At 37.8% G+C, this 12,654-nt stretch overlaps 2 protein-coding genes and 1 non-coding gene across 3 annotated transcripts in view; 2 read left to right on the forward strand and 1 right to left on the reverse strand.

The window, feature by feature from the left end:
* LOC140157456 (androglobin-like) overlaps window positions 1-12,654 on the forward strand; it is a 266,592-nt gene that overhangs the window by 41,990 nt on the left and 211,948 nt on the right. The gene's annotated exons all lie outside the window — the stretch shown is intronic.
* Window positions 5,683-5,755, reverse strand: Trnak-uuu (transfer RNA lysine (anticodon UUU)). The gene has a single exon. It is a non-coding gene; the product is annotated as a tRNA-Lys (tRNA).
* LOC140157454 (uncharacterized) lies at window positions 7,791-9,876 on the forward strand. The gene has a single exon (XM_072180655.1). It carries the CDS (start codon window positions 7,903-7,905, stop codon window positions 9,781-9,783), a length of 1,881 nt encoding a protein of 626 aa, XP_072036756.1. The 5' UTR covers window positions 7,791-7,902; the 3' UTR covers window positions 9,784-9,876.

A 12,654-nucleotide genomic window follows, 5' to 3' on the forward strand; every position in this document is an offset into this window, starting at 1 on the left:
TTATCTCAACATATTAATCTCCAGATAAAAAAGATTTAGAGATAATGTATTTTTTTTAGTGACTTATCAATTATCTCAAGATAATTTATCATCATGAGATATTTATCTCTGGACAAAAAGATATATAGAGAGAGGTTTTTTATGGAGATATTTATCTTGAGATCTCATGGGTATCTCAGGGTAAATTAATCATCTAGAGATTATCAAGATAATTTACTAATCAAGATAATTTATGATCTCCAGATAAATAACATCTTGAGATAATGTATTTTTTCGCGATAATTTATTATCATGACAAGATTATTTATTATCTCAAGATATTTATCTTCCCGGATTTATCTCTGGACAAAAGATTATGGAGATATTTATCTTGAGATAATTTATTATTTCCATATATTTATCTTGAGATAATTGTCTCAAGGTAATTTATTATCTCAGGGTAATTGATCATCTGAAGATAATTGATTATCTCAAGATAATGATCTCAAGATAATTTATAATTTACTATCAAGATAATTTATCATCTCCAGATAAAACATCTTGAGATAATGTATTTTCTCAAATTATCTCAACAATTATCTCAAGTCCTGTCCTGTCAATGTCCCTATTTGCAATATAAATTGAGATAATCAATTATCCTGAGAATCTGAGATAATCAATTATTCTGAGATAATCAGTTATTTTGAGATAATTAATTATTCCGAGATAATCCATCATCCTGATGATAAATAAAAAGTTCATATTGGCAGTAGGCAGGACAGCCAGGCAATTCTGCAACTTCCTGCTAGGCACCAAGACGATCACATGTTGGAAGTCCATGGAAAGCGATTGGGGAAATTCCATGTTGCATGGGGCCGAGACATATTCAGGGCTCGGCATTCAAAATGCCCCCGCCCGAAGTCGGCGAGGCATAATAGTCCATTTGACTTCCTCGAGAGAGTGATGTCTGTGCAAACTCCAGTAATGTTTATTCAAATTTAAATCGGATGAGTTGGCTCAAATTACTGCCGTGTTTACATGCATTTAAAAGCTGTAGGCCTACTACAATTACAAAAAACATTAAAGCGTCAAGTACGTCACTAGTTAGCAGGGGTAGTAGGGGATAGGCAGGGTTACGGCCGGGGGGGAGGGGCACATCAACCAAATTTGGTGGGTATGTTCCCCTGGAATGTTGAAGTGGTGGGTCTTTGGGAGCTGCCCCGGTAAAAGGGGGTCTTTTGGAGCTGCAAACAAGCAAAATGGGCACTTTTGGAGCTGCGAACAGTCAAAATCAAGGGTCCGGCTTTCTGGCTGAAAATTGCCTGACAAAACCTTCTAGAGCTGAAATTATCAAAATCAAGGGTCTTTTGGAGCTCTAGTTTGGTCACTTATAGGGGGTCTTTCAGAGCTGCAAAATCCAAAATAGGGGGTCTTTCCGGGGGAACATACTTGTATGGTCATTTGTGTTAAGTGCCCCCAGCGCCGCCCCAACCCCTGGGTTTACAGTTTGACCAAGGTGTCCATTTCATTAACTTGACTAAGCTTTACAAAGCTTTCGTAAGTCTCAAAATTATTCGTAACTTGTGACGAGTCGTAAGTTCCATTTCACTAAACTTACTTACGAACAGTACCCTTAAGTTACATCTAGTATTGGGTATTCGTAACTTTACAAACGTGAACGCGTCGAACGGTAATGAGTTACGAAGGGTTAAAAGTTTAGTGAAATTACAATTACGGCAATTACCATGGCCAGGCATGCAGGGTCAGCATGGTCAGGGTTACACAGTTTACAGTGACAGTTTATAAATTATAATAGATCATGAGATGGATAATTATTGTGGACTAGAGACACGTACATCATGCGGGACATCATGCACTGATCAGTGTGCTCGCTCGCAATAATTATAAGCTTTCTGCATCAGTGCAGTGGCAGTGTCCGTGACCCTACGAAAACAGTGAGCTCGAGAAAGCGACTCAGTGAAATTACTATTCCAATTTAATACTCCGCACACTCACCATCAAGTATATTATGCTCAGGTTGTCATCACGTTTGTAAACAGAGCTATTAGTTTGTTTGTAAACAGAAGAGCTGACTTCTCCATGCTGAATCAGCTGATGCTTCGTATCACCAGGAAATAACCGGCGAGTGGCGACGAGCTACAATGTACTTGTCCATCTATGAAACAGTGCATCCAGTACGCTACTATAACCTCTTCCCACACAACCGACTGCTTTGAGTCTGTTGAAGAGATTAATGCAACGGCAAATTTTAAACTAAAAATCCCCCAAAACCCCGCGAAAACTCAAATTTCAAATGCTTTTTCTCAAAATTTCTCCATCCCACCTCTGAGGTGGGCTGGAAAAAGTTGCTCAAAATAACGTTTTCTTGCTACATTCCAAAACTTGCGGAGGTGCGTTCGGTAGTTTAAATGATATTGATGACGGAAATTGGGCAACGTAATCGATCTTAGCGGATATGCCACCATTGGTTTTAACACAAAGTTTCGCGCCATTTGCAACCTCAAAACCCCAAATCTAGTATCGAAACCTCAACGTCCCACCCCCCCTGTGCCAAGGTGACAAAATGCTTGTGTGCGGTGCCGGAAGTTGCAGTGCGTATGTACAAGGTGCGAGTAAAAACTGGGATCCACTTAATTGTGGGCTGCAACGGCTCCCCTAAATGCCTCGATGGATGGAGAGGCTATTATATGGCCGGGGAGAGCATTCCACCAGATGACGGTGCGAGGAAAGAACGAAAATTTGTGAATCTGAAGGCGAGATGTTATGATCTGGTATTTGTCAGGATGATATGATCTTCTGCTGCTAGGAGCCATAGGAGAGGCATAGTCAGTTGGGTTGATGGCGACCAAGTTGTTGTGGATCTTATACATCAAACAAAGGCTTGCAGCTTGGCGACGTCTCTCGAGGGAGTCCCACTGTAGTTGAGTGATCAATTTGGAAACACTGGCTTGCCGACTGTAGGTGTTGAGTACAAATCTGGCTGCTTGGCGCTGTGTGCTCTCAATCTTAGTGATGTTCTTCTTGGTGTGTGGTTTAAAATTCAACCGCCGTGTGTGTGTTAATTAATTTCACTGTGGTGACGAGCTAGATCTATTAATAACATCATTCACGATCTGTACGAGTCGATTATTAAAAAAATGTATGACGCGGATGACGTAGAGTTCATTAATATTCATATATACTACTACGATTTCATCATGAGAGGGGTCTGGCACACGACACCGGTGAGGAGAAAAAAGCTAGTAAGATATTTTACTCAACATTGAGTAAAAATGTCACAACTCAACAAATTAGTAAAAACTTACTCAACATTGAGCTTAAATAGATCACAACTCAACAAATGAGTAAAAAATTACTTAACATTGAGCTCATATTGATAAATATTACCCAACATTGAGGGTAATATCTATTAAAATGAGCTCAATGTTGGGCATTATTTACTCAATTTGAGTAATCATGGTAATGTTTTACTCATTTTGTTGAGCTGTGACCTTTTTACTCAAGTTGAGTACAATATATCCAAGAGTGTATACATGGCCAACTTAACAAAAGACCATACGTGTCAGTGGCGGCAGGAGCATTAAAATTTAAGGGGGGGGGGGAGTTTCAGTTTCAGACTATTTTGGCCTAAAATGAAGGTTCATTTTGGTATTTGATGATTGCAATTTTACCCTATTTTAGCCCCCAAAACGGTTTAAATGAGGATACACAGGACATTGCTTTATTTTTTCTTCTCAACTAGGCCTATATCAGGATTTTTTAGGTGGGGGGGGGGCGGGGGGCCCCCCTGCTTCCACTATATATGATACGGTATAGAAAGACCCTGTATTATTTTACCGCGCAGCTCTGAAGGACCCCCGGGAAGGACCCCTAATTTACCCAAATAGAGCCCTGTTTTTGAAAGACCTTAACTTTTACTAAAGTTCCAGATATTTGCTATAACTTCAGTATAAGTTACTGGACGGTCCGTTGTTGTCACAGTAATTAATTTTATTTATTTATAAATACATTTTAACCTTCAAATTTACGGTCCTTTACTTTGGCTTAGGCCTAGGCCTAGTATAATATTACTAGGCAATAATTTCATTTACTATTCGCTTTTCTCATAATTTTCAAAGGTTTATACCACAACAAATATCTAGGACATCGACACAGTCACAATTCTCCCACAAAACACAATTGACAATGATCATGCATGATATGAAGCATATTTTTGTCAAAGTTGTCCATGAAAAAATGAGATTTTGAGTCAGTTCTTCGAATTTCAAATTAAATATTTCGAGTTATTAAAACAGGGCATTGAAATGTATGATAAGGCCTATGTAATGAAAATATTAGTTTCCCGTCACCCGCCCGCATCCCGGGCCCGCATCACCTTTTCAATTTGACCAAAACGTTCATTATTTTCATAAAAAAAAGTCAATTATCTGAAAATTGAGATGGAAATAATCAAAATTGAAACTCTCAAAATGTCTGACATCACTGTATGTGCTGATCATAATCAGCAGTTTTTCTTAGTTGTAGGGGTAGAGGATGTATTAGTAAAGAATGAGAATTTGAGGATTACCTCATCATGTTTCTAGTGATACAAAAATTGCAATTTTTTTTCATTTTAATAAAAACAAATTCAAATCTTTTCTCAATCTGTTGCAAAATGTCTGTCATGATGATCTTAGCATTAATACCTGCATGTTTTGAGATGGTCTTTCATCAACAATATATAGGTAATAGCCATGTAAATGAAAGTTTTGACAATACCCTTTCCAAAATAATGAATAATGAAATCATGACCTCATATATTTCACTGCAAAAATGTGAAGGAAAACTAATCATCATTATTTTTCATTTCATTAGCTTAATAGAAAATCAAATCCCTTTCACAAATTTGCTGTTGCTGTGCTGTGCTGTATTATTGCAAAATATTTTTAGGCTATATGCCCATATCTTCAGGATGCAATGAAAAAAAAATATTGAAAAACAATAAATTCTTTCTAAAACGCTCAAATACGCGCTCACGTATTATATAGGCTACAACAGGCCTGGCATTTGTTAACAAAATAGTGAAAAGTTTATATAGGCCGTGTAAAATTAATATTTTGGTTCTCGTCCCTCCTCCTCAATTTCTGGGATTTGTCAGATTTTTTTTTTTTTTTTTAGATTTTTCAATTTTTTAGACTTTGGAATGATTTATGAAATCTTCATACATATAAATAAGTTTATTAGAGAACAAGCATCACTTCCAAGTCTTTTTGTGGTACTCTAGGGGTTTATCCCTCAGAATCTCACATTTGAAAAAAAAAAAAAGGCCTCATCGTTTCCTCGAGCACTGTTGGAGAAGACCGAAAACTACTGACAATGCTAATTTTACATTGAAAAAAAAAAAAAAAAAAAAAAAAACACCTCCCTCCCTCATCAATTCATGAAAATCCTCTGGACGAGAACCAAAACATTAATTTTATATGGCCTTATTAGGCCTATGTCATCATCAGATCAAAAAGCCTAGGCTACATCAAAAACATTATTTAACAGTTTCGCCTTGCAAAAAAAAATCGCAAAGATCCAATTAAAATTAAATGCAAAACATGAAAAAAAGAATGGAAAAACGACTAAAACTAATTAATTTAAAAGAGAATAACTTCATAAATAGGTAAAAAATCAATTTTAAGTATGAAAAAAAATTTGCGCCCGGTAAGGGACTCGAACCCTTGGCCCTCAGATTAAAAGTCTGATGCTCTACCGACTGAGCTAACCGGGCTCATGTCTGTGCAGGTCCGACATTGTAATTATATACCATGCGCTGTTAGACTGGCTCCAAATCTGAAACGGATATCATAAAATATATTGATTTTGCATGAGAAAAGATGTACAAAGCTTTCCTAACGATAATTCTCAATACAATAAGATGCGATAGGAATATATTTTGCATTAGTCTTCTCACAATAAACCGAGATTTCAATGCAGCTAGGTTTGACTAAAGACTAAGCATCGTAATCAATGCGTTCTATAATGATAGACTGAGGAAAGTCTTTACTATGATGTTCATACATTTCTTTTTAAGCAAAAATACCTATACCCACTATTCAAGGCTTCATTTGTTCAATATCTTTGGATGATTTGATACATTAAAGACTCATTCAAAAAAGTTAATTCAATATTTAATTAATTACAGTCTATTGAACAGCAGAAATCAGCGCAAAAAGGGAAAATCCCATCGGAATCTCATGCATGCAGGGGGCGGAGCCCATCGGTGTTGACAAACTCAAAGAATCTTACGATCTTTACTTTGCCAATTTAGGTATTTTATCTCGTATTTCGTATTTAGGCCGGGCGTTTGGTTCTCGTCCCCTCCCTCCTCAAATTTCTGGGATTTGTCAGATTTTTTTTTATAGATTTTAAGATTTTTTTAGACTTTGGAATGATTTATGAAATCTTCATTCATGAAAATCATCAGGACGAGAACCAAAACATTAATTTTATACGGCCTTAGGAGTATTTCGTGATCCTAGCATCCTCTTTTTATGACATTTTTCAGTAGATATCCACGAAAAAAGCTTATTCCCAAAATTTCAGTTGATTCCGATTTAAGGCGATTTTGCATTTGCGAGTTATGCATGATTTTGTGTATTAGGCCGTATAAAATTAATGTTTTGGTTCTCGTCCAGAGGATTTTCATGAATTGATGAGGGAGGGAAGTGTTTTTTTTTTTTTTTTTTTTCAATGTAAAATTAGCACTGTCAGTAGTTTTCGGTCTTCTCCAACAGTGCTCGAGGAAACGATGAGGCCCCTTTTTTTTTCAAATGTGAGATTCTGAGGATAAACCCCTAGAGTACCACAAAAAGACTTGGAAGTGATGCTTGTTCTCTAATAAACTTATTTATATGTATGAAGATTTCATAAATCATTCCAAAGTCTAAAAAATTGAAAAATCTAAAAAAAAAAAAAATCTGACAAATCCCAGAAATTGAGGAGGAGGGACGAGAACCAAAATATTAATTTTACACGGCCTTACACTGCATAGACAATGTGTTGTAATTGTAATTTCGTTCTGGTATACCAGAACGAAATTCAAATTCCACGAATTAATTTTTTTGTACATAACATAAACATTAGGCCTTTGTAGCCAGCGGTTTCCAGTGATATAAAAATCTCAACATTTTTTGAGAAAAGTGGGGGGATGATGCTGTGGATCACGAAACGCCCTTTTAAGAGAAAGTATAGGATCTTTTTCAACTACTATGTAAATAAAGTTCCGTCCCGTCGCATTCCGTCCCGTCGGCCGTCGCACTGACAATATTTTTTCAATTACGATTCTCACTAATTAGTCTTGCCACTTTTTGTCAATAAGAGAAGGGTAATTGAAGTTTTTATCTACACTGAAAATGAAATTGATCTCCACTAACTTTTGATTTAAAAAAATCACAAATGTCCCACTAAATGGTAATGATGTTCACAAAAACCAAGAATTTATCGATCCGTCCCATCGCGGATGATCGCACCCGTTTATTTTAATTGCCATGGCAACACATTGCACCTGAAGTTTGTTTTGATGGTAGCCTTGGACCCTTGTTTCTTTGAATGATCAGAAATATCTGAAATATCAACAGCTAAAATGATATGGATTAAAATGTGTATCAAATTTCCGTCCCGTCGCACTACGGTATTTTTGGCTTTGGCCCACAAGGGATTTACATTTTTCGAAACGGCAACACTTCCAGATCACAAAACCAACATGGCGGCGTCCAGTGAAAATTTCGAAACTGCTGCAGCTGATGAATCAGATGATGAATTAGTACAATGTGGGATTTGCATGACAGTATTAGACAAACCAAAAGCTCTACCATGCCTCCATACATTTTGTGAAGAGTGCTTACTGAGCTGGTCGAAAAAACACCCAAAGAAAACATGGTTTCATGCCCGTCATGTCGCGAACACTTTCCGCTGCCTGCTGGTGGTGTGAAAAACCTGAAGAGCAACTTCTTAGCTACAAAACTGATTGAACGTTGGGCAATTCAACGTCAGCTTCGAACAAGAGATGCTAAAGTTCCATGCACGTCTTGTCCGGAAGTGGTCAGTCCTGGAATCGCTGTAGCACGTTGTGTTGAGTGCAATGATTTCCTGTGTACAAAGTGTGTTGATGCTCACAAATCGGTTAAAATATCACGACAACATGAGCTGCTAACCCTAGACCAACTTCGCTCTAGTAAACTGGGGTTTCGCAATCTTCCAGAGCAAGAGATTTGCCCGAAACACAAGGGTGAAGTCTTGCGCTTCTATTGTGAAACTTGTGAGGAGCCCATGTGTCGGGATTGCACTGTACTTGATCATCCAAAACCTGAGCACAAGCAGACGGATCTTAGTAGTGCTGCCAAAGAACGGAATGAAAAGCTTAAGGAACTTGCTCAAAATTGTGAACCAGTTGCAAGAACTCTTGATAGTGCTATCGATACAAATAAGAAGATCAAGAATGATCTAGATGCGGCTTATAACGAAGCTTTGACCTTAATTAGGCAGTTTACAAATACAGTTGTAGATGAAGTGAAACGAGCAGGAAGTGAACAAGAAGAGGAACTTTATCAGTTGAAATTATACCGTGACGAGGAGGTCAAAAGTCGCAGAGACCATCATGAACTGATGCGAACCAGAATTCGTACCGCTCTTGATATGGCACATCAAGTCACAGAGAAAGGATCGGACCATGATGTTGCCACCATGTATTCAACTTTAAGGGATTCCATGCAGGAACTAAGCAATGCAAAACCAAAAACTGTTTCCAAATCGCTTGGCAAGGTTACATTTGTCCCTCGTGAAGACTTTCTCGCAGAACTCATAACACACAAACTTGGAGAGCTGGAAACACGTAAGAGCACTCCTAAGTGTGTCCATAATTCAACCATGTGTTTGATTCATATGAGAAGGTGTAGGTGCGTAGTATTCAATGAGAAAGGCCGGATAGTAGTAACAGATCATCATCCCAATAGGTCAGTTGTTGAAGTTTATAAAGAGTATGGGATGTGCAGATTTTGGCTTGAGGTGAAAGATGCTGGTGATGAACCTGATGAAAAAACATCACAGGCGTGGGGTGTTGCGTTAGGAAATGGTGGCCAATATTTTGTAACTGATTTGAATCCTTACATCAAGGTTTTCAATTCACAAGGTGATTTCTATATGAAAGTTATCCCTCAAAATGAATGGCCAGAATCGGATTCAGAATCGGGTCCTCAACCACCACCTCGATCAGCAATGACTTCCTTAACCACCGCTATTGCTGCGTTAGCAGGATTCGGTTATAAGCAAAAACCAAAACTGTACGGAATAGCTGTAGATGACCAAGGGCTCATTTATGTTGGTAGTGACAGGTGTGACATTAACATTCTCAAACAAGACGGGTCCTTTATTTCTCGCTTTAGGACACAAATCTGCCCATACTACATAGCAGTTGCTCATAGTGGTCAGATAGTTCTAAGTGACCATCAGAATCAAGCTGTACATGTCCACGATGCGACAGGAGAATTTCTCAATGCATTCAGCATTCCTGATGGCATGGAGGATCCAACATGGTTTCAACCAACCGGCTTATGTTGCACATCAGATAATGAAGTGTATGTTGCTAACAAGAGTGTTTTTAAGGGTATCTTTCGATACTCTGTGACTGGAGAGTGTCTCGGAGTGATAACAAAGCGATTGCGTGAACCATGGGGCATTGCTCTCAATGAGGAAGAGGATAAACTGGCAGTTGTTGATGGCAATGTTGGGGGAACGATGGAAATATTCAGATTGTCGTAGTTGAAAAAGAACATGAGACTCGGTTATAAAAGCTGATTAAATACAGTAACTGTTGCAGAAGATGTACACAAATTTCTTAAAAACATGATTTATTAGAAAGTTAGAAACCCTGAATCAGGAATCTTAATTCCCTGGACTTTGTATGAATCATGTCCAGACAGGCGTGTTACTGTTGAATGGTGTGGTGGGCAGTAGCGTAGCGTCATATGGGCACGGGGGGCTGGGGGGCACGTGGCTCCCAATCGATCTAAAATTTAAAAAAATCCCATATAGGAAAATGGCCGAAAAATGGCTTGTGCCCCCCCCAATCATGGTCGGTGCCCCCCAATATGGTGACCCACGCTACGCCACTGGGTGTGGGCAGTGGGCTGGACTAACCCGGGACCTGGGTACAACCCGAGTTAACTCGGGTCCCGGATAAATTAATTTATATGTGAACATGACCTTATATGCAACATGTTTTGAGGGGAAGTAATCTAATCTACAGTCTAGTCCCGAGGTGTTGGATGATTTGACTAAAGTTGATGCGTCGGGAAGTAGTCAAATCACCCAACACCGAGGGACCAGTAGTTTTGAATACTAAGTACTTCCCCGAAATGGAACATGAACATTGTATAATTTATTTGTCTGTACTGTACCTCATAAATATTTTCATTATCACAGTAAAAGTATTGTCAAAACGCACCCTTCAGTGTGCTAAATAAGTTATTGCTAAACCTGATTTTATATTGATTTTATATTGATTGACTTTTCAACACACCATAAATAACATTTTGTTTTATAAAAGGTCAAATCTGATATAGGAGAGTGATTTTTAGATCTCTTTAGTTGACCATTCTCTCCTTATATTGTAAATGCTCTAAACATATCTCAATATTATGCAATATATGAAGGCTCCAGAATTAGAGTTATTTAAGATGGTACTAGTACCCCTGGCCAATTTTATGCCTATTTTTGCATTTTTCTCAAAAATTATAGCACATTGGTGACAAGTAAGATATGTATATTATACTACAGCACTGAAAATTTTATTTCAGCACAGACAATAGTTGTGTTGTGGAGTTACAGTCAAAAATGAGGGAAAACCAATATTTGATCAATAAATACCTTCTTGTCTTGGATCACTGAAATTTCAGTGTTGTAACTGGATTCCTGTTACCATCGTGTTATTAGATTTTGAGAAAAATGAGTCCCCCCCCCCTATTGCCCTCCCCTTATTCTAGAATAATATTCTATATATAGCAAAACTAATGTTATTGATCATTTGGTCTGATCCCTTATCTCCGGTCAGATTTATGTTGAAGTTGAGTGCTGTAATTGTGATTGCAGGATTTACACTGAGATAAGAGCTTGCTTTGTTCAAGGGGTGTAACATGTATTTTGAAATAAATAATTATATCATCTTTCTGAAGCCTACCGGTATATAATAAGTGATTGCTTGTAATTTGCTTGACTCTTTAGGGGCCATTTGATTTCCGATTTTTGGGTGGGGTGAAGCTTTTAATAGTTTTAGGGGAAAAAGGCCAATAATGAGTAAAATAAACCCACCTTGTATAATAAAAGGCATACTTACGGTGGTACTACACACCTTGATAAATTTTGTGACTAATTTTGCATTTTTCTCAAAAATAACTACACACTGGTAACAAAAGTTATATAATTATAGGGGCAAGGAATCCAATTACTTCACTGAAATTTCAGTGATTCAAGACAAGTGGTTCATTTATATGTTAAAAGAAATGAGGTACATGCAAACGGTACCTCTTTTCTTATCATAAATAACGTACCGCTTGTCTTGAGTCACTGAAATTCCAGTGTAGTAACTGGATTCTTTGTCCCTAATCTCTATAATATATACATAACTTTTGTTACCAGTGTGTTATTATTTTTTTGATAAAAATGCAAAAATAGTCACAAATTTATCAGGGGGTGTAGTACCACCTTAAAGCCTTAGTGTACGATTTCCGTAAAATTGTAAATACTATATTCAAAATGTTGAAATAATACTAGTAATAATTGTGAGCTGAAAGGTAAAATGAAAGAACCCAGGGTCGGATCCAGGAATTTTTGATAAAGGAGGCGCCTTTTGGTCGACGACGAAAAAAAGTGTTAAAGGGGGTTACCCCCTCGAAAACTCAACGGTTTTGGCCCATTGTTTGCTGTTCATGGCCGAATTTGTTCCTTTTTTTAAATTTCTTACAATTTTGTATTTTTAAGTTACCGGCGCCCTTTGCTAGTCAAAAAATAGAGGGGGCGCGCGCCGGCTGCGCCCCCCCCCTAAATCCGCCCCTGGAACCCCTACTAGTTATTTTGTTCTATAGGAGGACATAAAGTTAAAATGTCTTGAAAATTGAAAGGACCCCAAAATTGTTCTTTCTAAACCCCTATCGGGTCTAAAAAAAATGGTTCTTTCTAACCTTTACAGTTCTGTTCTTTAAGGTTCCACATACAAGACAGCTCATTTTAGGTTCTACTTATAGAACCGGTTTTTTTTTCTAAGAGTGTGGGCAAGCTATTTTGTGGACTCTAAATTAGTATTTGACCATTATCAGAACCTCGGACCCCTTAACATTCTCATTGGACCCATTAAATCTGGGTTTTGCAGGGCTTAATGTTAGAGGGTTCGGAAAAAATCAATGGGACCCTGGCCCTGACATTATTGTCAAAAGCCAAAAGCTTGAGTGTATGGATCGCGAGCAGAGAAGATGTCTTGCCCTTCCCAGAATCCTTTGCAACACCACTTCATGAAATCAAACGATAAAAGCGCGCCTTTTTCATGTTGAAATATGCTGGCGAAACGGGGGTTGCTATAGTCAATCAATAAGTACCATGAATTACCAGATTTTTTGTTACTAAAAACCAATGTTGACA

This window comes from Amphiura filiformis, chromosome 7, assembly GCF_039555335.1.
Source record: "Amphiura filiformis chromosome 7, Afil_fr2py, whole genome shotgun sequence".
Lineage (NCBI taxonomy): Eukaryota > Metazoa > Echinodermata > Ophiuroidea > Amphilepidida > Amphiuridae > Amphiura > Amphiura filiformis.

Coding starts and splice junctions, on each gene's coding strand:
- LOC140157454 (XM_072180655.1), top strand. CDS start 7,903: ATGGTTTCATGCCCGTCATGTCGCGAACACTTTCCGCTGCCTGCTGGT.